The 25,482-nt window shown below is 43.2% G+C and overlaps 1 protein-coding gene across 5 annotated transcripts in view; it reads right to left on the bottom strand.

The window, feature by feature from the left end:
* Positions 1-25,482, bottom strand: part of SHQ1 (SHQ1, H/ACA ribonucleoprotein assembly factor) — a 118,314-nt gene that overhangs the window by 17,025 nt on the left and 75,807 nt on the right. For all 5 annotated transcript variants that reach the window (XM_030206884.1, XM_030206885.1, XM_030206888.1 and 2 more), the window contains exon 11: positions 24,292-24,412. In XM_030206884.1, coding sequence (XP_030062744.1) covers positions 24,292-24,412 — 121 coding nt within the window. The remainder of the gene's footprint in view (positions 1-24,291; positions 24,413-25,482) is intronic.

Here is a 25,482-nt window from a genome sequence, read left to right as displayed (position 1 = left end):
CGTGTTTGCTACGTCATCTGGGGGACTGGGTTTGTAAGACTGACATGTATACTCCGACTGATATGGAAAGGGAATATTTTGCCCCATATGATTTCCTCACTTTGTTGCATATGACCCAGAAACAACTTCCGCGACAATTTAGAGGCTGTGTGATACTTACATCAATGAGGGAGGCATGGAAAGGATTGGCGAGGAGGTTGGGGGGGGAGCTATACAGTGTCTGACCAACTGGCAATAAGGGGGAACCCAACTTTCCAACCGGGCACAGATAATCCAGTATTTATAAAATGGGAAAGAGAGGGTATTAGGAAATTGGAACATCTCCTGGGGAAAGAGGGAGAACTAATTGGTTATGAAGAATTGCAGAGACGAGTAGGAGTTTCTTGGGGGAATAAGTTCGCGTATGTCCAAATTAAACACTACATATCTGCTTTGGAACAACCTATGCTGAGACAGGGTTTGGGGCAAAAAGTAAGGGACTTTTTTCAAGAAACAGAAGCAACAGGCCTGTCAGTGTCGGCACTTCATAAAGCTTGGACCCGTCGGGAACCTCTTGCAAAAAATTATGAAGGTATAAAAGGTAGATGGGAACAGGAGGCAGGGAGAATCTTGGTGGGTTGGGAAGGGAGAAACATGCTGAAAGGAATAGCAGCCCTTACGTCAGATGAAAGGCTACGTGAATGTGGCTATCGGACAATCATGCGGGCATATATGTCAGGACAACAGTTGTCACATATAAGCTCCCCGCAAGGAGCGAGTTGCATTAAATGTAACCAAACCCCACATACATTATTTCATGCATTTTGGACATGTCCAGGGGTAAGGGCATTTTGGACACAGGTTGAAGGATTTATGTCCCGGATGCTAGGTTTATCAGTAAAGGGAACTTGGGATCACTTTGTATTGGACACTAAAGGGGCCTTCCGGACACTCTCAGCGGGGGCAAGTACCTTATGCCGTAAGCTTAGCTTGGTGGCGCGGAAGACCGTATTGCAGTATTGGACGGCTCCGGAGTCGCCGGCTTACTGGCACTGGAGAAATCAGGTACACCTCTTAGTATCATGGGAAGCACGAGAGGCTAGGGGCTCCCCGAAGAGATATGCAAAGTTCAAGCGGATATGGGGCCCTTATCTGGAGGCATTAAGTCCCAGAGGACGTAGCTTACTACTTAATAGGCATAATGCGACACCCTGAAGGTTAAAGATAATTCTGATCACACAGATGCTATAGTCAAAGACAGTGGGGGGGAGGGGGGAGAAGGAAGGGGGAAGGGAACTCTCAGGGATCTCAGAATACAAGCTAGGAGGGAGATCGGGGAGAGAGGAGTGAAGGAACACACAAATGGTTGGTATCATTGGAAAGAAGAGGGAAGGGGGGGGGGAGGGTGGGAAAGGGGGAGGGGAAATAATGTTGGATGCTGATAATGAACACAGACGACAATTGGCTTTGTAGATTCATATGTGTGAAAAATTTTATTTTTGTATCGGTTGTTCCATAACAAAATGTTGAAACATAAAAACAGTTGAATCTATTACTACTACTACTACTATTTAGCATTTCTATAGCGCTACAAGGCATACGCAGCGCTGTACAAACATAGAAGAAAGACAGTCCCTGCTCAAAGAGCTTACAATCTAATAGACAAAAAATAAATAAAGTAAGCAAATCAAATCAATTAATGTGAACGGGAAGGAAGAGAGGAGGGTAGGTGGAGGCGAGTGGTTACAAGTGGTTACGAGTCAAAAGCAATGTTAAAGAGGTGGGTTTTCAGTCTAGATTTAAAGGTGGCCAAGGATGGGGCAAGACGTAGGGGCTCAGGAAGTTTATTCCAGGCGTAGGGTGCAGCGAGACAGAAGGCGCGAAGTCTGGAGTTGGCAGTGGTGGAGAAGGGAACAGATAAGAAGGATTTATCCATGGAGCGGAGTGCACGGGAAGGGGTGTAGGGAAGGACGAGTGTGGAGAGATACTGGGGAGCAGCAGAGTGAGTACATTTATAGGTTAGTAGAAGAAGTTTGAACAGGATGCGAAAACGGATAGGGAGCCAGTGAAGGGTCTTGAGGAGAGGGGTAGTATGAGTAAAGCGACCCTGGCGGAAGATGAGACGGGCAGCAGAGTTTTGAACTGACTGGAGAGGGGAGAGGTGACTAAGTGGGAGGCCAGCAAGAAGCAGATTGCAGTAGTCTAAACGAGAGGTGACAAGGGTGTGGATGAGGGTTTTGGTAGAGTGCTCGGAAAGAAAGGGGCGGATTTTACGGATGTTGTAAAGAAAGAAACGACAGGTCTTGGCGGTCTGCTGGATATGAGCAGAGAAGGAGAGAGAAGAGTCAAAGATGACCCCAAGGTTTCGAGCTGAGGAGACTACTACTAGATATCAGGACAACACTTTAAAGGAAGGGGGGTGGGAGGGAGAAAAGGTAAAATCTGGATGATACAGTTGAATGATTTATATCTATGTGTATAAACATGGTTATAACAGGGAAAAAAAAAAAAAAAAAAAAAAATTCAAACTTCTCTTACTGACCTATAAATGCATTCACTCTACCACTCCCAAGTACCTCTCCACTCTTGTCTCTCCCTACGCCCCCCGAGTACTTCGTTCTGTGGATAAATCTCTCTTGTCTGTCCCCTTCTCCTCTACTGCTAATTCAAGACTTTGTTTCTTTTATCTCGCTGCACCTCATGCCTGGAATAGACTTACCGACCTTGGCCGTTTTCAAATCCAGGCTAAAAGCCCACCACTTTAACGCTGCTTTTGACTCCTAACCACTACTCTGTACCCTTTTATCCCCTCCTGTACCTTTTATCTCCTCCTCTTTAATTCCCTTACCTCTTAGTTGCTCTGTCTGTTTGTCTGTCCTACTTAGATTGTGAGCTCTTTGAGCAGGGACTGTCTTTTTATGTATGATGTACAGCGCTGCGTATGCCTTGTAGAGCTATAGAAGTGATAAGTAGTAGTAGTTAATTGGCACTAATTTGGATTTGTGTACGCATCTTGCTACACGTTATTCTATAAAACTGCGCACCCAAATCCCACAGCATGCAACTCAAAAGGGGGTATGGCCATAGGAGGGGCAAGGGTGGAGTCAGGGGCGTTCTGGTGTAGGTTCTGGTGCCCAAATCGGGGTATGGGAATCAGCACTACACACTTTTTGCACTGGCTTTTGGTACCTCTTGATTGGGTTTTCTTTAGTAGCCTAGTGGTTAGTGCAGTGGATTTTGATCCTGGGAAACTGAGTTCAATTCCCACTGCAGCTCCTTGTGACTCTGGGCAAATCACTTAACCCTCCATTGCCCCTGGTACAAAATAAGTACCTGAATATATGTAAACCGCTTTGAATGTAGTTGCAAAATACCACAGAAAGGCGGTATATCAAGTTCCCTTTCCCTTCCCTTTATCTCTCGCCTTGACTTTTTTTTTCTTTTTTTCCATTTCTAGAAGCACCTTACCCTACCTCTCTCTTTCTCTCCCCCCACTTCCCCCTGTGTTCCGGTCCAGTCTCTCCCCCTGATTTTAGTCTGTACGGATGGTTGCTATCTTTTCTTTTCTGCTCTTCTGAATTTTTGAAACAATGCAAACCGCTTTGATAAGTTGGCAAAGGCGGTGTAGCAAGAACAAATAAACTAAACCAAACCTCTATAAAGGGCGCTGAACCCAGAGTGCCCTTTATACAACAGTGCTGGGCGCCAATGCTCTTTCTACGCCCAAATTTGGATGCCATTTACTGAATCTGATCCTTACTGTACACGCAATTTTCTAAAATGAATGCACACATCTTTTGAAAATCACAAGTATACACATGTCCAAACCACACACTAATTCCACTCCTGGGATCACCTCAGCTTACTGTGGGTAAATATCAGAGATTCCAAGTTATCCCATTCCAGCAGGGAGATTTTAGGTCACTCCTGGATTTCTGACCACGCCATCCTGGTGCATTATGGGACATGCAGCACTGATTTCAAAGGATAGAATCAGAAACTACAAATACCACACTGCTTTGGGATTTAAATTTTAAACCAGGAGTGGCCAAAAAAAAGTCTCCTTCCTGGAACTGGGTAGCTTGGCAGCTCTGAAACATATGTCTGAAATGAGCAGTCTGGGCAATTTTATAACAAAACATCTGCATTCATAAACCTCTGTTTTATGCATATATATTGCCCCTCTTATGTAGTGTTACAGGATTTATGTAGTGTAATACAGACACAGTCCCTGCTGAATGGAGCTTTACTTGTCTATAATATTTGTAAACCATCTTTCTGAAGAAACAATGATCAAAGTGATGGGTAGCCAATTAAAAAAAAGAAATTATGTGGCTGTAACGTACTAAAGTATGCAGGATAGAAAACCCATCTAAGAATTTCACAACTTAGAAATGATCAACATGTCAGTGCACTCATTATCCTTAAAACTCTTAATTAAATTTAGCAGCTTACGTGATTACAAAATGCTAGTGAAAACAGCTAAAATTTCAGAGCTTTACAGAACTTTAAATCATTTTGTTCTCCCTTTCTATTCTTTGGCAGCACATTCTGTAATGTCAGAGCGACTCCTGGTTACATATATCAGAGAGCCTTATCTCCTTTGAATTAGGAATAGCTAAACCATACATCCTTACAGTTTTTCAAGGGGGTGGGAGGGTGGGGGCAACTTTGGTATAAGATCTTCAATCTGAGAGATGCAACGTGCACCCTTGGTGGTGGGTGCTTCCTCTGCAGTGACATTACTGTTAATAAAATGCACTGTAGTTTTATTGCTTTTACGAAAAGGAAAATCCTAGACTTGTTTCTCTTTCCTAAACAAATACCACTGTTTTCAAAACCTTTATCATGTTTTACTGCTTCATTATTAGGATGTATATATGGTTTTTATATGGCACCTCACATTAAGAAGGGAGATTCAGAAAAATGCAATTAATTTTATCCCACTACTTTTTACCTATTCTTATGTGTATACACTTAAGTGGTCTAATAAGGCACCCCAAATATTCGGCTTTTATTTCTAGAGGAATGACAACTGTGTAAGAAATGTACGTAAGTACACAAGTAATGCCATACTGGGAAAAGACCAAAGGTCCATCGAACCCAGCATCCTGTCCCCAACAGCGGCTAATCCAGGTCAAGGGCACCTGGCAAGCTACCCAAACGTACAAACATTTTATATAAGTTATTCCCGAAATTGTGGATTTTTCCCAAGTCCATTTAGTAGCGGTGTATGGACTTGTCCTTTAGGAAACCGTCTAACCGCTTTTTAAACTCTGCCAAGCTAACCGCCTTCACTACGTTCTCCGGCAACGAATTCCAGAGTTTAATTACACGTTGGGTGAAGAAAACATTTCTCCTATTTGTTTTAAATTTACTACACTGTAGTTTCATCGCATGCCCCCTAGACCTAGTATTTTTGGAAAGCGTGAACAGACGCTTCACATCCACCTTTTCCCCTCCACTCATTATTTTATATACCTCTATCATGTCTCCCCTCAGCTCTCTTTTCTCCAAGCTGAAAAGCCCTAGCCTCCTTAGTCTTTTCCAGAGACTAAGGGGCCTGTTTACTAAGGTGCACTAGCATTTTTAGCATGCATTAAACACTAGACACCCATATATTCCTATGGGATTCTTTAATGTTTAGTGGACGCTAAAAACGCTAGCACCCCCTTAGTGCAGCTAAGTAAACAGGGCCCTAAATATATGAAGAGCCCTCCCCTAAAGGAGCACACCTAGCCTAACAGGTTTTCAGGAGATCCACAATGAATATGCATGAAATAGATTTGCATATCAAGAAGGTGGTGCATCAAACATATCTTCTGAATATTCATTGTGGACATCTTGAAAACCTGACTGGCTGCCTGTGCCTAAAGGACTGGGGTTGAGAACCAGTGCTATAAACATATCTGTAATCTTTTTTGCTAATTCAATTCCCATTTGTGTTTGATTGGAGCCCGGGTTGAATTAATCAGTCTGATGCCCTAATCTACAAAGGCGATTTACAGGATATAACTTATTGTCACTGAACAGGGGATACAGACAGGAGACTGACCTTACAGCAGAAATAATGTGCTGCTGAATGCAGAGCCTTCTGAATGCTGACCTATGGAGCATTTCGAGGGCTCTCTCAGTCTCGGAGAATGATTGAATGGGATGTAACATAATGCTACAGAGGAAATGCTTCAATCTTCAAGGCCCATTAGAAGCAGCTACAAAGGAGCAGGATTTTCTTGTTAGGTGGCACATGCTTGGAATGATACAGCAGCATCCTTGACCAGCATTCAGAGAAAGGCAAGCAACATTAAGAAAGCCTCTACTTCCACCAAATTAAATTCAACAAATACTGATACTTCATATATAAAAACTAGAATTAATATCACAAACTTGGATTGTTTTCCCTATTTTTTTCTCTTTTATTAGCAATCAGAGATCATCAGATCCAAATCTGAGTATAAAATATCGATGGGGAAGCACAACCCAATGGTTAGAGCAGTGGTCTGGGAACCAGGATTCAAATCCCACTGCAGCTTCTTCCGACCTTGGGGAAATCAAGAGTAGGGAAAACATTTTTCATTGCACTGTACGTGTTTTCACAGGCAGGCATCGTTTTTCTAAGTTTGCAGGAATGCATGTACATTTTATAACACTGGTGCCTATCTCACAACTCCACCCAATCTCTGCCCTTGGAAACACCTATGCATGCAGGGGTGGACTGATAGTAAGGGTCACTGGGGGCCCCCAGCAGTAAGCGTCATCGTCGGCCCCTCCCTCACATCACAGACTCCCACCCCCACTGCCGCAGTTGCTGCCTTCCTCCCACACACTACAGACCCCTACAAGTGGGTCTACCTTGAAGGGCCCTGGTGGTCTTGTGGCTTCTTCGGGAGAAGGAAAGAATCCCACTCTTTCCTGCCCGCTGATGTTCCTCTGCCTGGCGCCACAGCCGTGTTTTCAAAATGGCCGTTGAGACTTTCTGTGGCAGTCTCCACTATCATTTTTAAAACACAGTGGCACCAGGCACAGGAAGAGTAGCAGCAGTGGACAGGAAAGAGTGGGATTCTTTCCTGCTCCCGCAGAGGCCACTAGACCACCAGGGCACTTCAAGGTAGAATTGCCGAGGAGGGCTGTAGTATGTGATGGGAGGCAACTGGGCAGAGCCTCTGCACTCTTGGGCACTGCCCAGTTGCCCGAATGAGCAGTCCACCCCTGTATACATGTAACACATCAAAGCACAAGCTAAGCATCAGCAGTGTACACACTCACACACAAATAACCAGGCTAAATATCAGCCTGGACCCACATAAACTCCAGTAGCCCATGGCCCTTTGAATCAGCCCCGGATATTCAGTTACCGGTACCAGGACATGATCTGGCACTGAATATCCAGTGATAACTTAGCCAGACAGTCAGTGTTTAAAAAATGCTGACCACTGCTGATTGATATCAGCTGATTGATTTCCACGTTCCTCCGACAACACGGGCCAGATCACTTAGGGATCCTTTTAACATGCTGCAGAAAAAAAAATGGCCCTACGGTAGCGGTGGGGGCCGTTTCTGCCGAGCGCCAGGGCCCTTTTTACCGCAGCGTGTAAACAGCCCCTAAAAAGACATGGTCATGTGGTAAGATTACTCTTGCCACATGACCATGCAGGGGGAGCACTTACTGCCACCCACAGCAACCGAATAATTACCGTCAGGTTAGCACCGCACAAGAAATTATGGAGGTATTTTTTGTAGCGCCGGAAATGGTGCACGCTCAAGGCACAACTACTGCTGGCAGACACACTGGGACTGCGGTAGTTCCAGGTTGCCACGCGGCAACCCTTTAGTAAAAGGGACCCATTTAGAATAAGAACATAAGAATAGCTATACTGGGTCAGACCAATGGTCCATCTAGCCCAATATCCTGCTTCCAACAGTGGCCAATCCAGGTCACAAGTACATGGCAAAAACCGAAATAGCCCTCCACATACCTTTGAGACCTCTAAGGTCCTCTCAGGGAGCATCACTATTTGTATCCTCATCAAAAGAAACTGTACGATGCGATACCCACTAGTGAGCTTTCTCAGGTATAGCTCCCATACCCTGGAACTTACTCAAGACTACCTCTATTTCAGGAAGTAAGTGAAAGCCTGGCTCTTCTCCCAAGCCGTTAAAACATGTGGTGTCCGACTACTCATCCAGCACCTGGACTAGCTTGCTGCACACCCTGTAACTTAGATCAGGTCCTCATATCTTATTCAACTGAACAAATAATTTGCCTTCAGCTTAGCCACCTATTTATCCCAATTGACTCTGTACTACTTATCGTGTTCACCCTATGTATCTCAACTGCACTTGGCCCCTCAGCTACGTAGTAAGATGTTTCATTGTATTGTAGGAATAACATTACCATCATATCTATATTATCTGAATGTTCTAATATGTGTCTATGTGTTTCATTGGTATTATTCGGACATTGTATCATATCTGTGTTATTGGAATGATCTTCCATGCTACAATGGTATCATTTGTATTGCACTGGCATTTTTTCATATTTCTGTTATATGATTGTTCTACAGTGATGTTATATTTCTGATACTGATTCATGTTAGTCCTATTACTAGTTTTCAATTTGCCATTTCCATATTTACCTCACTGATTATATTTATGCTTATATTTGATCATTTTACTATTGGTATATTGTTAACAAAATTGTAAGTTTTATGTGAAATTGTACCTGCTTAATTGTACCTGCTTATACACTGCCTCGGGTGAATCTCTTCATGAAGGTGGTTAATAAATTCCAGTAAATAAACCCTCTTTAATAAAGTAATTCTTTTTAATAAACTTTGCTAAGCTTCACACCTATAGGAAAATGTTTACTAAGTCTGGCCTCAAATTTCCACAGCATTTATTCCTTTTTTTTTGCAGGTGGTCATAAATTTTAAAGAGGTGCTGTGTAAGGAAATTTATATCAGCAAATCAAGTGACCATTAGGAATAGAGCAGTTCTACTACTTGAAATATGAATTTACCTTTATTATTAATCATTATAACTACTACTATTAACAGCTTGGATTTATAAGGTTCATTTCATCCAACACGTGCTACGGAATAATAAGTCATACACATGCAGGCAACTAGCAACACATTTCTGGCATGCAAACCGCATGAAAGATTCCAAAGCGGAAAGGAACAGAAGGAAAAATGCTGGTGATGGTCCAATGGCTTAGTGGCACTTCTGTTCCCTGCCATCCATAAGGCTTCCAGTTTGATTCCCACATCAGATCTTCCATTTCTCAGGTCAACCAGAGCTGGGGATGCTGCAAAGGTTGTGTTCAATGCCCCAGGGGGAGGTTTTTTGTTTTTTTTTGGGGGGGGGGGGGGGGGTTGGAAGAGAGAGTCATGGTTGCTGTTTGGGTGACACTAAACAACATAGTACAGTAAATGACAGGAAAAAGACCAACTGGTCCATCCACTCTCCCCACTTGAGATTGCAAACCAACACTAATTTCCTATGGCCACCTATGTCTGTCACCTAATCCTGCAATCAACTTCCTACCGCTGTGTTTCATATCGATCTTAAGTGTGTCCAGAATCTATTAAAGTGCTATCGTAGGCTTCTGAGGCTGGCGTCATGATTGTTGTGGTTGTCCGGGTCTTGCCGCGTCTGAATAAGTGGAACTGACGGTTTCAGCCATCGTGCTGTGGCTTTCTTCAGGGTATGAGACCATAGCACAATGGCTGAAACGTCAGTTCCACTTACTCAGATGAGACCTAGACAACCGCTACAATCTATTAAAATGCTGGCCTCTACTGATAAGCCATTCAAATCTTGTCCTCATCCTCTGATCAACACTTAATCAAGCACCCAGGGCTCGGCATGTGTCATCACCAAATTTTCTAGCAATCCAGAGCCACCAAAACTAGCAAGGCTTAAATCACAGGGTTTAACTCTATGCCATCACTCCTTTTTGGTATGGAAAAGTATTCCTGCTGGGGGTGGCGGAAGGTAACAATGTTCAGCCCCTGTCTTGGGTAAAGGTTTTTCACAATTCTCCACGTAGAGCATGAGTGTTGTACATTCAGCCACCACTTTATATTAGCTTTGGTTAGCGAAAGCTGTATATAAATTATATAAATTCACCAGAGATGATGTAAGTGATCTTGGTAAACAGTAGTCTCTAATAGTAGCAAACATTTTTTTCACTACCTTAAAATATATTACATCTTTAGAGTAAGATAATGCATACAACCTCTGAAATACTACAGTGCATCTTATTTGAGATTTTTTTAGCCATGCGGTTTCCACTGCTTCTTTGGGATTACATTGGAACAGGCCTTTACAAATACCTTAATCCACAGCCATTTGGGCTTTTATTTTTTCCCCGTTTTTTTTTTCCACAACTCAGGTCAGACATTGCAGAGATAACCCTTTTCGGGGACCACAACCCTCAGCTCTCTAGACGTTAGTTAACCTGCTGTGATTGTTGAGCAATGACTGGAAATCCTTCCTCCTATGCAGGGGCTGTGAATGCTGCCTGATCAGCATCACCAGCCTTGGCCAACCCAGTGAGTGGAAGGCTTGAGCTGGGCATTGAACCCAGGACCCTTTTGCATGGCAGCATGCAGCTCTGCTGCTAGGCCACAGGGCCAAATGGAATGTTGCATTTAAGTACCAATAGAAAATAAATCAGATTACCAGAAAGGATATTAATACGAACATCAAGTTTGGGCACTATGTTCTGGAATTTAAGGCAAACCATCCACTGTCGGTGACAGGATGCTGGGCTAGATGGACCTTTGGTCTTTCCCAGTATGGCACTACTTATGTACTTATATACAAATTAAACCTGACAAAGTTCTCTTCAGTGATCAAATTGTCACTGGTCACAAATATAACTATGAAGTACTCAACTAAATGGCCTTTCTGCATAAAATGCAAGACTTTGCTGACAAAGAAAACGAAGAACGGCATGAGATAAATACTCTGCTTATGTCCTACATTTGTAACAATCTCTTAAGTGCAGCTAGCTTCAGATGCCATTGCACTGTGGACAGATCCCTCCACCATCCATCTCTCTTTCTTGTTCTGTCCACCATCCAGGTAGACTCCAGCCACCTTTTATGGACAGTGGTAATCAGGTTAAAACACAGTGTCAGAAAATACTAATGAAAAGCTGATGGGGTCTGTCAGACTCAGGAGAGCTCAGCAAGCTTCTTGGTTACACTATGAATGGATCAATCTGGATTCATCTTTATAGCTAACTAGAATAATAAAATACTGCTTTAGTCTGGCTGGCCAGGCTGCTTCTGTTGTGAAGTCTTGCAAGGCCACTGCTTAAGTCCCAGCAGCCATTTTAAACAAGCAGCAGCAGTGAGATAGATCAGCGGCAGCAGTCAGGAAAGAGTGGGGATCTTTCCTGCCCCAAAGTGAGCCACTAGATCACCAGGGTGACTTCAGGTATGTGCGGGGAGGGAAAGCATAGGTCGGTTCAATTGTGTGGTTCCGCAGGAATCCATCCCCGCGGGATTCCTGCTGTCCCTACTCCCATGCAGCTCTCTAGATGGGATAGGGATATAGAAAAAAGATGTTAGGCATGGAGGAAGCACAGGGACAATGCTGGACACAAAGGGTGGATAAGGACACAGAGGGCAGATGGTGAACACTGGGCGAGAACAGAGACAGGGATATAGAGGGGAGATGCTGGACATGATGACGCATTAGGGACATAGCGGGAAGATGGATGGTGGACACAGACAGATGAAATGTGAAGTGGACAGGAGACCCTGATAAGAGAAAAGCAGAAAAGAGACACAGGGACCAAAGCAAATGGGAAAAATAAAATGCTCAGACAACAGAGGTTTAAAAAAAACACCCAAATATTATTTCTTCTGCATTTATTAATTGGAATATGTTAATTTTGGCAAATGTGCTTCTCCGATATCTTACACTTCAGTTTCTGTTTCTCTAATATCACTGTACATGCAGCACCTGGCTTTTTGAGGTTTCCAGTTCAGTCTTTTTGTCTTCATATCTCCAGTGGTCCCTTGTTTCATAGTTGTTGAGGGTCTGTCTCTATGCTTTGTGCATATTCTGCTAGTGTTTATTTTCTGTGCAGGGATATGTAGCAGTCTGACTTGCTTTATATTTTCAGTAGGAAGTATATTAGTATTCTGGGGTGCTGCCTCTTTATAGGTAGGTTTGCTACTATTTGAGTCCTGGACATTCTCTTTTCAAGTCTCTGCTGCCCACAAGGTACAAGCTGTGAAATTCTTATGGGGTCACTTCAAGTGTGATGGTTGATGGCAGACCCTGAATGGAGTGAGGTTGCCAGAGCCACCCCTGGCCATGCCAAGGCAATAAAGGGTTAAGCGGCTTGCCTAAGGCCAGAAGGGATTACGGTAAGATTATGAACTTGTGACCTCTGATTCCCAGTCTGCTGCTCTAATCAATAGGCTACTCCTCTGCCCTGCCCTGGACATCAGTGCTGCTTTAATATGATAGGTTTTCTACAGTATATAAGTCCAGAATGTGTTTGTTTCTGTTATGTAAAGTTTGTGAAATAATCACAGAACATATGTAACACGTAGCAGATTTTTTTCTTTTGAAATGCCAACCCTAGTGTGGACAGTTGGTAGTAGAGGGGCGGGAGAAGGGTACAACAGTTGGTGTGGCCAGGGACGTGAGGCATGGCATGAAGGTGGGACAAGGAAGAGGCAAGGAGCACAGAAGATGTCAGGTTTTTCTTTAGCAAAAAGTTGGCAACCCTATAGCCACCTGTATTGTATTTCTTCACAGAAAGGGTGGCGTATACAGGTGGCAAAGGCAAAGAAAAAGTAGCAGAAATCCAGAAAGCAGAGGGCAAGCATGGAGGATGCTCAGTTGAAAGTGAAAGTCACAGATCAAGGGGCCGATGCGGAAAGGTACCACGGGCTGCAGTGCACCTTTAACGAGTGGTTAATCTAATTGTTCCACTGATTGTTAAAAGGGTTTCTGTGGTGAGATTTACTCTCGTTGTAGATATCAGCGCCGGAAAAGGTGGTTAAGGCGGTTAACTTAGCGGACTTCAAAAAAGGGTTGGACGGCTTCCTGGAGGAAAAAGCCATAGAATGTTATTGAATGGACGAGGGAATAATACAGTATTTCTAGGATGGGCAGGACAAATTGCTTGTTCGTTTGGCCGCTGTCGGTGACAGGGTGCTGGGCTCGATGGACCCTTGGTCTGTCCCAGCATGACGATGCTTATGTAGTATATTCAAATGCATGCTACAGAGGCTATTAGCTAGTCCCATAGCAATGCAGAGCTGTGTGCTAATGTCTACCATGGGAGCTGAATGCCAGAAACCTACTGCCAGGTCTGAGGCTGATGTAGAGCCCCCATGGTCAGCATTAGCCCCATCTCTCTCCCCATTGCCCAACTCTGGCACCCTCCAAATCCCCAATATCATTGGCATCCCGCCCCCTGACATGACTGCCACCCCTCCCATACACACAGCACTGCATCCGTGACATGACTGCCATACCTCCCACATGATCAGCCCCCACACAACCCTGCTCCCAACAGAAAAAAAACTCTCTCCCTGGTGTCTAGTGACAGCCACCTTCCCCCTGATCCCTCACCAAGGCCCCCAGACCACTGTACCTCAAAAGAGGCAGGAGTGATGCTCACTTGGCTCCTGCCTCTGGTGGCACCCTGCTCCGTGTGGTGCAAGTCTGTCATATATAGGAGTTTTTCCCCATCCAATGTATCCCATACAAACAAACCTTCCAACAAGAAAGGAGTGGGGAGATTTTCAACCTGTCTGTAGTGGGACTAAGTCCATGGGTACTTTTTATCCTGGACTCTATATCAATTCTCCAAGCCAAATTCATGAAACCTTTTAGATGCAACAAGGAAGGGCAATTTTCAGACCGTTTAATACATGTAAATCACTATTTACATGTGGAAATAGCTTTGAAATTTCTCCTCAAAGACCAAAAAGGAGAGAGAACCAATTCCATATTTCTAGAATACCACAACCTCTTCTGTGTATCTATGTAAATATGTTACATGCTTCATTTTTAAGTAATAAAGGGTTGGAAAGGCACGACAGAAATCTGAACAAATCAATTCAAGCCATTCCTACAAAGCTCTGGTCATTTTCTATCCATCAATGTGACAGAGAAGACATTAACCATATGAGCCTATTGTGACCTGCTTGCTTTCACAGAATTAATAGAACTGCAGAGAAAGTCTGGGGGAATTTTTTGAGGGGGGACAGCAAATATTTCAAGCACTTACACTGTAGCAGTAATAATAGTTCAGAAAAGGTACACGTGGTTGAACCTGAGCAAAACAGTAGCTAAATTTATTGAATCAATTTGTCAATGAAGCATTCAGCTGGGGAGTACTCAGAGTAGATCTGGTGAATTAATCCAGCCAACCCAGCCTCTAGCCAGATTAACCTTTTGACCCATTTTCCCAGTAGCACAACTCTAGGGTGGAAAAGATTCCACAGCAATGAGTGGTGGTCTGGCAACTAGTAATATGATGAAGAATGGAGAGATTGTCTGAGGAAAGAGAATTCTAGATGCTGAATTCCTTCTTAATGTTTCCTTGTGTACTGTCTAAGCCACTGATGTTTCTGATGGTGCTCCACAGTCTCAGATATTCTGAACCAAGGTACAGAACTCTTACAGGTCTATACTATAAGTGTCCCTCATTTCTATGATTACTGGATGATTTTACTAAGCGTAGGAAAATGCTTCTTAAGACATAAGTTTACACACATTTAAGGACTGAACTTTTGATTATTTACTGCTATTACATTTTAATATGACTAACGAGAAGACCTGCTAGAGGCCAACCGAATTTTGGTTTTGGTGCCCCAACCAGCACAAAATCCTTATTCAGCCCTGCTTCAGTTTTGGCCAAAAATGTAGGTATATATTCGGCTGAAACCAAAATTCATTGCTGTCTATCCACAGAGCACACTCGGCTTCCCAATCCCACCCCAACAGGAGTGGGCTCAGCTCCCCTCCTTGGACCCACCCATAGGCACTCCCCCCCCCAGCCTGGTGGTCTAGTGGCTAGTTAGGGCAACAGCGATCCCCAGTTACTCCTGCCCGTGCCATCTCTACAATCAAAATAGCTGTGCAAAACTGCCACTGGAAGTCATGGCAGCCATTTTGAGATCAATTTTTGAAAGGGAAAATTCATGCCTACTTTCCCTTCAAAAACTGGTTTAACGGGCATGTGTAAAATGAACACGTGGGCTTTGCACCAATTCAGCCAATCTGCAAACTGTTTCTCAACCCCCTGCTCTCTAAGCTCCAATGATCCTAAATTTGACCCACTGCGTGGCCAGGTATTTGAATTTAGGCACATGTTCTCCACTTCCAGAATGAAACACAGGGGGTCCCCTTCTAAGAGCAACCAATTGCTACTTGTCCCCAGCGGCAGCCATCTATGCTCTTGCAAAGCATCACTTATCCAAATTCTCTGTATCAAGTCTAATCCACAGAATAGATTTTAGCACTCAAGACTACAAGCAGATGTTTTCCCTTTATTTTTATGCTGTACCCAACTTAGCACTTCCCTGTTCATTTCGCTAGAAGCAAAAATCAAATATTAAAATCCTGGTTCACACAGGAAGAAAAGAAAATCCATATCCTGTCTACCTCTGAATAGCACGCTATAACTACATCATTAGAAAAGTCGTGTTCCTTAATTTGATATATGCTTTATCCGCTCAGCATTGGTGTTTAGCTAGGAAAGAAGGACTTTCCAAAGCCCAGGGGCAGGAAAGGGGAAGAAATGAGTGATCACAATCAGTCTCATCACCTCACTGCCATGCTGTGAATGTAATTAATCCTCTGTTTATTTAGGGAACTTCACGCCCTCCACATAAAGCAAAAACTCCCTGCTGGCTTCAGGCAAGGTAATTATGTTGTAAGGAGGATTGGGAACTTGGGGGGGGGGGGGGGTTCAATCAAATCAAGCAGATGAAAAAGAAAATGAAGCTGAATGTTCTTTAGAAGAGACCTACTTTAGGTATTTGCAGACCTTCTGACACAAGCCAGTATACTGAAGTTTGGGATCAAAGACCCTCTCAGATTCAAGTAATCAACTGCTTTCCATGGCTCTGCCTTTCCCTCTCCATTTGTGAATTGTGTAAGGGAGAAAACCCCTCCCAAATAGACAGACAAATCATAGTAACATAGTAAATGACGACAGATAAAAGACCAGTACTGTCCATCCAGTCTGCCCAACAAGATAAACTCATTTTTACTTGATATGCGATGCTATATATACCAGAGTTTGATTTGTCCTTGCCTTTCTCAGGGCACAGACCGTAGAAGTCTGCCCAGCACTCTTCTTGTACTAAAAGTTCTGAAGGTAACGTCGAAGCCCCTTAAAATTTGCACTCCAGCCCATCCATATCTATTCAGTCACGATCAGGGCGTAGACCATACAAGTCTGCCCAGCACTGGTTTTGCTTCCCAATTACCAGCGTTGCCACCCAATCTCTGCTAAGATTCCATAGATCCATTCCTTCTAAACAGGATTCCTTTGTGTTTATCTCACGCATGTGGGATAATGAAACATATATTCTACTTCCAGACCCCCATGTCCTTAGGAGGCCTCTGACCAAAGCATCAGCCCCATAAAGAAGTAAAGCGAGTGCAAAACCTAAAATTTTACAATCTGAAGTTTTTTTTGTTGTTAAGTATATGTTGGAGGCCTTTAGACTGTTAAGGTACTACTATACCCTCAAGGCTATGCATTTCACTGTCTCTCTGGTCTCTTTGAAGCACCCTGTAAGATGCCTGGAAAAAAAATATCAGCAGCATGTAACCATGTTTAATAATGATGAATGTAGCCAGATTACCCATTTGAAAATTGTCCTGTCGTCCTTTCAAAGCAGCCAGTGCACGCTTTGCAGTAAAGGGTGCATACCTTTAACTGTGCCAGAAAAGGGTGAGGAAGGGAAAGCACAGGGAATTTCACTTTCTACTTTAGATAATGTAGTGTCATTGCTGTGTTAGTCCACTTGAATGTATAGAAACAATGGTTAATAAATTAAACAAAAAAAAATCTTTTTATTGGATTAATGTACTACATTTTTGAACTAACTTTCAGGAGCTAAAACCCGCTACCTGTCCGACCTGAAGAAGAGGGTTTTAGCTCCTGAAATCTAGTCAAAAAAAAGTATTTAGTTCAATAGAAAAGGTCTTACCTAACTCTTTGTTGTTTTGTTTTTATTTATGAACCTTTAGTTTTACACTTTTTATTTTAATCACTGTAATCATACTTTAGCAACACACGTAAAAATTGTCTTGCCAAAAAAGTTATGTATTTTGAGTTTAATTTTTCTGACTACTTTCAAAATTGCCCATCTTAAAGACCTCACTGGTATTTTGTTTTCCAAGAGTAATATTTATTGGGCCATGTACATAAGTGGATAAAACAACATTTGCTGAGGCTTGAATTTTAACAGTCCAGAAAATGAACACATTTTAATCATTATCTACTGAATAAAGGTGAATCTCTAGCCAACCACTCTGTTGATTCTCTTAGCTAAGGCAAAAAAAAAAAAAGACAAAGAGAAGAAAAAGATAACAGTTTGAAGTTTGCTTGGTAACATTTGAACTGTGAATACCAACTTGTGTGCATTACTGCATCATTCTGTGGAAAGATGCACTGTCAAAAAGAAGTTCCTTTTATTAGTTTCCATTATATTTATTTTACTCAGATGCATTCTGCTTATTTTGTTTGTAAGTGTTCATATTTATATGATTTTATAATTACTGTATTACTGTGTTATTGTATTTTTTTGAGGACCACTGAGGAGGTCTTTGCAGTCGAAACATGGACCATGTTGGGTCCACAGGAGCATTCTGTATCCACGCTTGTACTCACTGTTTGAATTGGTTTGGATATCATAAAAACCCAACTAGTTGGACGTTTTCCCAGGAGAGGTTTGGGAACCATTGCATTGGGGGTTACTTGAAGGGTAGATTTGGGAACTCTTTCTGGTCAATATTTTCACTACATTTGCTCTAATTCCTCTAGCATAACAAGAGCATTCATTTCCCCCAATCCAATGAAGCCTTTTTAAGAAGGTGTTCTGAGAATCTGAGCCTTCCCTAAAAGCAGGGGGACCTCTCTTGAACGGTTTGTCTACTAGTTCCAAGGACATGTGTTGGTAACCATTAAGTTTGCTTTTAATTGACCTTTTGATAGTACATTTTTCCACAGAATGATGTAGTAATGCACACACAGGATGGTACTCACAGTTCATGTTACCCTGCAAACTTCAAACTGGTATCTTTTTCTTCTTTTTGTCTTAGTTAAGAGAGTTAGAGTGGCAAGCTAAAGATCTGCAATCTTGTTCATGCCATTCCCAATTCCAAAATGGCGGCTGTGACCTCCTGTGATAGTCTTGCGAGGCTACTGTGGGAAGTTGCGACTGCCATTTTCACAATGCAGCCAGCAGGGGCAGGAGCAATTCAGGATGCTCCTGTCCCAAAGGGGCCACTAGACCATTAGAGTTTTTAGAAGGTAGGCCTGGGGGGGGGGGGACCTATACAAGGGGGTGGGAAGGAGAGGGCAGAGTTAGTGGGCAGCCCAGGAGGATGGGTTTTCTGTCAGGGGAGGGTACTGGCTCAGGGGGATGGGCTTGCAGCAGCAGTAGGAACCAGGGCCACGGTTTCGGTCGAAACTGAACAATAGATTTCAATCACAGATTTGGTTTTGGTTGGCCTCTAAATGAGAGAGACCTGAAATGGAGGCAACATGCGAAACCTTGCAAGACAGGAGCAACTTAGGATCCAGATGGGAAATAGAAAGGCAAGAGAACAAGTTATAGAAGTCTAGGCAGGTCACATTCAAGGATAAAAAGAAAGCAGAAAGCAGATCTTTAAAAAATTTGAGTCACAACCCAGCACCTGAAATGGAAATATCATGTGCACCCATCTGATCTGCAACTAGCCAAGAAGTTTACTGTATGTTATTTTAAAGTTCCATGCAGTATCGAGGACGCTGTTTTGAACATTTCCATCACTGATGTGTTCTGCCTCCTTACTCCCCCCCCCACCCCACCCAAATAAAACATTAACTGGGAAAAGCGGGCTTGCAGGCAGCATATAAGAAATTAAAGAAAGAAAAATCCAAACCAGGGACAAAACTGCTGTATGAAAACGTAGCACATTCCCTTTCTCCATTTACCAAAGAACAATTTTTTTTTAACAAGTAAAATATTTCAAATTAAATAATAAGACTAAAGGGGATTTAGAAACATTTGTGCTCCGCTGCCAGTTTGATACCGGTTTGACTATGTACCACAAGCTCTCAGGTCTATACTAAGATCACTCAGCTTTAGTGTCCAATGCTCCCATCAATCTGTTCCCATATGGCTTATTATGGGAACATTGGACACTAAAGGGTTAAAATGGCAAAATATATGCCTCCCATCACTCGCCATGTTAACTGTTCAGAGTAATTCTTGCACTTGAAAGTGTGGCTTACAAAGCAAGTGTGAACAGGTTGGAATTAATTTAATGTTCTTGTTAAAATGCAAGCGGTAACAGGAAGTGACAGCAAGGGTGTTTGACAAGCTCAGTTAGCTGGAGTATCAAATGAAGTGATGACATGCCATCTTGACCTCAGGGGTTAAAGAGGCATGTTTCCATCTGGCTTAATCTGCCTTTCAATACAAATGCTGATACCTCCCTGCTGGTTTCTTACCCTGAGATCTCTCCAACATTCCTGTCCTGTCTCCAAAGGCAGAAAAAGCAGAGTTATTTACCTGTAGCAGGTGTTCTCCAAGGACAGCAGGCCAAGTATGCTCACATCTGGGTGACATCATCCGATGGAGCCTGGTGCAGACACCAACTAGCAAGATCAAGAACTTTCTAGTAGCGTCCCACCGTGCGTGCACTGGTGCTTTCCCACCCGATGTGCAAGCATGGGTCCTTCAGTCCTTCTGATTAGCTAAAGAAGACAACTCCAAGGGGAGGTGGGTGGGTAAGTGAGAATACTTGGCCTGCTATCCTCGTAAAACACATGCTACAGGTGAATAACTTTACTTTCTCCGAGGACAAGCAGGCCATTGTATTCTCACAGGTGGGAATTCCTCGCTACCAGGCTCACCGAAAACAACAATGCTAGGACAACAGGGACATGAAACACTGAGGCCTGTTATTCAATCAACCTGAACTGAAATGGATATTAACAAAGATACCAAGCTTCTACTTATAAATAAATATCACACGTATGTAATTATATGGATATATAAATTACTACTACTACTACTTATCATTTCTAAAGCGCTACTATACGTACGCAGCGCTGTACACTTGAACATGAAGAGACAGTCCCTGCTCGACAGAGCTTACAATCTAATTAGGACAGACAAACAGGACAAACAAGAGATAAGGGAATATTAAAGTGAGGATGATAAAATAAGGGTTCTGAACAAAGTGAATAAGGGTTAGGAGTTAAAAGCAGCATCAAAAAGGTGGGCTTTTAGTTTAGATTTGAAGACGGCCAGAGATGGAGCTTGACGTACTGGCTCAGGAAGTCTATTCCAGGCATATGGTGCAGCAAGATAAAAGGAACGGAGTCTGGAGTTAGCAGTGAAGGAGAAGGGTGCAGATAAGACAGATTTACCCAGTGAACGGAGTTCCCGGGGAGGAATGTAGGGAGAGATGAGAGTGGAGAGGTATGGAGGAGCTGCAGAGTGAATGCACTTATAGGTCAAGAGGAGTTTGAACTGTATGCGGAAAAGGATAGGAAGCCAGTGAAGTGACTTGAGAAGAGGGCTAATATGAGCATAACGACAATGGCGGAATATTAGTTGTGCAGCAGAATTTTGAACAGATTGAAGAGGAGAGAGATGGCTAAGTGGGAGACCTGTAAGAAGCAAGTTGCAATAGTCTAAGCGAGAGGTGATGAGAGTATGGATGAGGGTTCTGGTAGTGTGCTCAGAAAGGAAAGGGCGAATTTTGCTGATATTAGACAGAAAGAAACGACAGGTTTTAGCAGTCTGTTGAATATGTGGAGAGAAGGAGAGGGAGGAGTTGAAGATGACCCCAAGGTTTCAAGGGGAAAAGGCCTCAGATGTCTGTGGTAATACAGCACCCTACGGACCAGTCTCTGGAGTGCTCGATTAGAGCTACACTCTATCATCAACCACAAAAACCTCCTAAATAAGCATTATCGACTTTGCCTGTTGACTGTTTCTGCTCATTTATTAAAAACAGGGAAAAGGTAAGTGTGCTGCATGCCACATAAAATTCTATATGCTGCTTTGTTTTTTATAAATGAGCAGAAACAGTCACAGGCAAAGTCGATAATGCTTTTATAAGGGGTTTTTCTGGCCAATGATAGATTTGGGTCTATGGAGTATAGCTCTAATTGAGGTTTCTACAGACCAGTCCATAGGGTGCTGTATTACCACAGACTTCTGAGGCCTTTTCCCCTTTTTTATATATAATGTATAATTGAGGACTGGATGTGGACAATGAGCAGAGGCCTAAAAGCTTTCCTCCCAAACAAGTTTAGTATCCTAACTTCTCTACCTGGGGGTGCCAAGACATGAGTTCTGGAGCTCCTAGTTCATTTGAGAGCGGATACAACCGCCCGAGAGCGATATGGCAATTGCGCCCTCTTGAATCTGGGAGCCTTTTGGAAACAGTACTGCACCTTCTTAGGTGCAACCTGCAGTAAGAGGGGAGATTCCCAGTTCTTCATCAGCGCATCTTTAAAGATAGGGTGCAATTTTATTTTTTTTTATTTTTGTTACATTTGTATCCCGCGCTTTCCCACTCATGGCAGGCTCAATGCGGTGGGCAATGGAGGGTTAAGTGACTTGTCCAGAGTCACAAGGAGCTGCCTGTGCCGGGAATCGAACTCAAGTTCCTCAGTTCCCAAGGACCAAAGTCCACCACCCTAACCACTAGGCCACTCCTCCACTCAGTGACCCCTTTCTTAGGAGGAGACTTGTAGTCCAGGACAGTCAACATCTCCGCCCTTGCCTCTTCCTCTGTTTCTAACTTAAATGGGATGGCAGAAGCCATCTCCCTAATGAAACCGGTGAAAGAAAGACCCTCAGGTGAAGATTTACATCTCACTTGAGGGGGAGGGATCAGAAGGTATCCCATAAGACTCCATCTCCAAGAAGTAATAAGTGTCCTCCTCTGAATCACATGAGTGGTCCCATTCAGACTCCTCACAGTACTCAGGGTATAAATGAGTCTGTGCCTGCCTCAACTCAGTGGATCCATGATCACGCCCTGAAGAGCGTCAAGGTACAGTCCTGCTCTCTGATCCTGGGGAAGCTTCCTCCCCCGATGTCAAGAGCGGTATCATATATTTCTAGGTTGACACTGACACTCGTCGAGGTGCCGGCGTCGAGGATCTCTGCATCAGAATGCAAGCAGCCTCAGGAAGAATCTGGGGATGATCCGCACTTGGCATAAGCGCCCTCAATGCCTTAGCAGGTGCAGCATCTGCACCAGCTCCTCCCTGAGCATGGCTCGGAACTGCTGATCAAAAGAAGGCATCGCATAGGTGGGGGAGCCGAAAGAGAGGCAGCCTGAGAAGTATAGGGGACCTGACTGCTGGGAGACTTGCGCACTGGCACCTCTTCCAAGGAGAGAGAGCGCTTCTCTTGGTGCCGATGCTTCTCAGGTGCCAGCGATGCCAATGCCCCAGTGCTCCCGGCACTATTCATCAAGGAGGACCGATGCTTATACTTCTTGGGCTTCCCTGATGCACAGCATCACAGTCTGGTGCTGATGAGGATGACGTTGAACCTATAGATACACTCGGTGTCAGGTCTGATGATGACGGGTCCTGGAGCCTACTCTCAGTGTCCGATGTTGAGAGAAGTGGAGACTTCCTCGATACCGATGCACTCCCAGTGGATGCTGAAGTCTCGGCAGCCATCGAGGTCGATGCTTCCGGTGCCGATATTTCAATCTCTGAGGAGCCAAAAAGCTTCTCCTGTTGAGGCCATACCCTCTGTGTCCTCAACTGCATTTACAATTATAAAAACAAAAAAAAAAAAAACAAGAGTTTGGCTCACGGTCAGGTTTCAAGGCAACCAATGCACCAGGTGTGCGGGTCTGTCACGGAAATCACCCGATTACATTGGACGTACCTTTTGAAGTCACTGGGCGTCTTCTTGGACATCAAGGAAAGAATCATGGCCAAGTTAAAGTCCTCAATTTTGAACCGGAAAAAGGGGCAGTGTTAAAACAGAGGTCAGGGCTCCAGCCTCAACGGATCTAGCAATATGCAAAAAATAAACAAAAATTTTAGGGCTGAAAAAACTAAAACAAATTAAAGGGGAACTGAAGAAAAGAATTAAAGGAAAAATTATCCGAATGAATTGGAAAAAACCTGCACATGAAACACACTGTGAAAACACGATAACGCGTTGTCCCTGCTCCGCAAATGAAGACTGAAGAACCTGAGCTCACAAGTTGGGTGGGAAGGCACCAGCGCATGCATGTTGGGACGCTACTAGAAAGTTCTTGATCTCACTAGTCAGCGAACACATCGGGCTCTGTCGGATGACATTTCCCAGCTGTGAGAAAACGATGGCTTGCTTGTCCTCAGAGAAAACATGGATTGCTATTCCTGGTTTTAGTATTTTTTTTGCCATTTCACTGATAGCCATTTCAAAATAGCTAGTCAAAATATCAACTAGAAAAAAATATCTGTTGCAGCTATGTACAGAACTATAAATCTCTTTCAAGAAAAGTTAGTTTAAAATAACACACAACAACAAATGATTTCCCACAAAGTACTTGCTGCTGTGTGGAAAAGGCAAGATATTAACTGTTAAAATTAATCCAGGTATCTTCAGCTTAGACAGGGAACTACTTTAACTCTGAAAACACACTCAGATGAGTAATTACCACATTTTTATACATATAATATGCATCTAATACATGTTTTTACAAACCGCACCTAATCCCTTTGTTTTATGTGTGAATGCGCTAGAAGTGTATTATTTTACTAAGATGTTCTAATTACAAATTAACGCATTTGTTTATTAAGGGCTTTTCTTTTTTAGGTTTTTGCAGCCTTCGTGTGCTATTAATGCCTACAAAAACCTAAAAAGAAAAGCCCTTAAAAAACAAATGCAATAAGCATGCTTTAGAAAAATAAACTGGTACAGAGTATGTTATATACATGAGTGCGTTATACACATTTATTTTTACAGACACTCAATGTGTGCGTGTTTTACACGTATAAATAAGGCAGAATTGTTTTTTTAAAGGTAGCTGCATTATTTTTTTCTAAAATTGCTGGAAATTAGCAAAACTTACTTGACTTTTTGAATCCAGATACAATAGTCTGTGACATAAAGATCATTAAGGATGTAGGCAGGGTCATTTTCTTGAAATATCTTGTGGATGTCTAATAGGCATTTCAGAACTGCAGCCTTACCTGCATGAAAGGAAACCCATGATTAATTTAGGGAGGAATATTAAGACAGCACAAGGTCCTGCAAAGCCAACAACAGATACTTCTCACATGCGAACTTTGCACTAATTTCCAAAGTGAAAGTACGCCTGGATATTCAATTTGAAAACTGCCAAGCACACATTTACACGCAAAAATCAGATGTAGCGCCAGTGTGTACCCGGCGGTAATCTGCCCGGTTACCGCAGAGTTAGCGTGTGATGGTAAGGGCAACCCCCACCCCCGGAAACAGACATGCGGCAAGTGCTTCAGGCTGTTTCCTCAAAAAAAGAGACACCTACCTTTTACCCGCTGCGGTAAAAGGGGGCTTCGGCGCATATCAAAAACACATGCCGACACCAGCGCAGGCCCCCTTTCGCCACAGCTTGGTAAAAGGGGCCCTGAATTTTCAACACACCTGTACATGAGAATCAGAACAAAGTGAACTTTGTACCCTTATCTGGCAGAACCTGAGGTGCAGATGAAATTCTGGCCCAGGACACACAACAAACAGGCCACTCGAACGCTTGGAAAATGTTGCACTTTGGGTCGGTGAACCTGCTCAAATATACCTTGACGCAACCATTTCATTACCTTTAATAAGAACACTGCTGCCAAAGAAATTCTTCAATAAGAAAGCCCTTTTCAGGCACTACAGGCAAAGGGGAAACCAGAAAGATCGAAACTGCACCCTCCATAGTGAAATAATCCGTTGTTCTACATTGGCTTCGTTGATGGGTTATCTGTCAGCTGAAGTCTTCTTGCAGCTCCAGGAAAGAGTTTGTGTAAAATACTAAAATGTTCCATTCTCTCTAGCGTACAATAACCAGAACAAATGAAGCTGGCTTTAATTAAAGGTTGATTTGGGAATGGAGGGCGAAAAGGAATTCAGGAGTGGTGCAGTGAAATTATCCTTTAAGCAAATATTATTTTAATTCCGATCTACGGAGGCCAGATAGAAGGTGCTGCCACCAGGAGTCTATGCATGGCACTACAGTACAAGAAAATGAAAACAGATGCCAGGCACACAAATGGCTTGTGAAACACCTTTCTAT

This window comes from Microcaecilia unicolor, chromosome 6 (genome assembly GCF_901765095.1).
Source record: "Microcaecilia unicolor chromosome 6, aMicUni1.1, whole genome shotgun sequence".
NCBI lineage: Eukaryota > Metazoa > Chordata > Amphibia > Gymnophiona > Siphonopidae > Microcaecilia > Microcaecilia unicolor.
The sequence above is the reverse complement of the archived record's forward strand: the minus strand, read 5'-3'. Positions and strand labels throughout refer to the sequence as shown.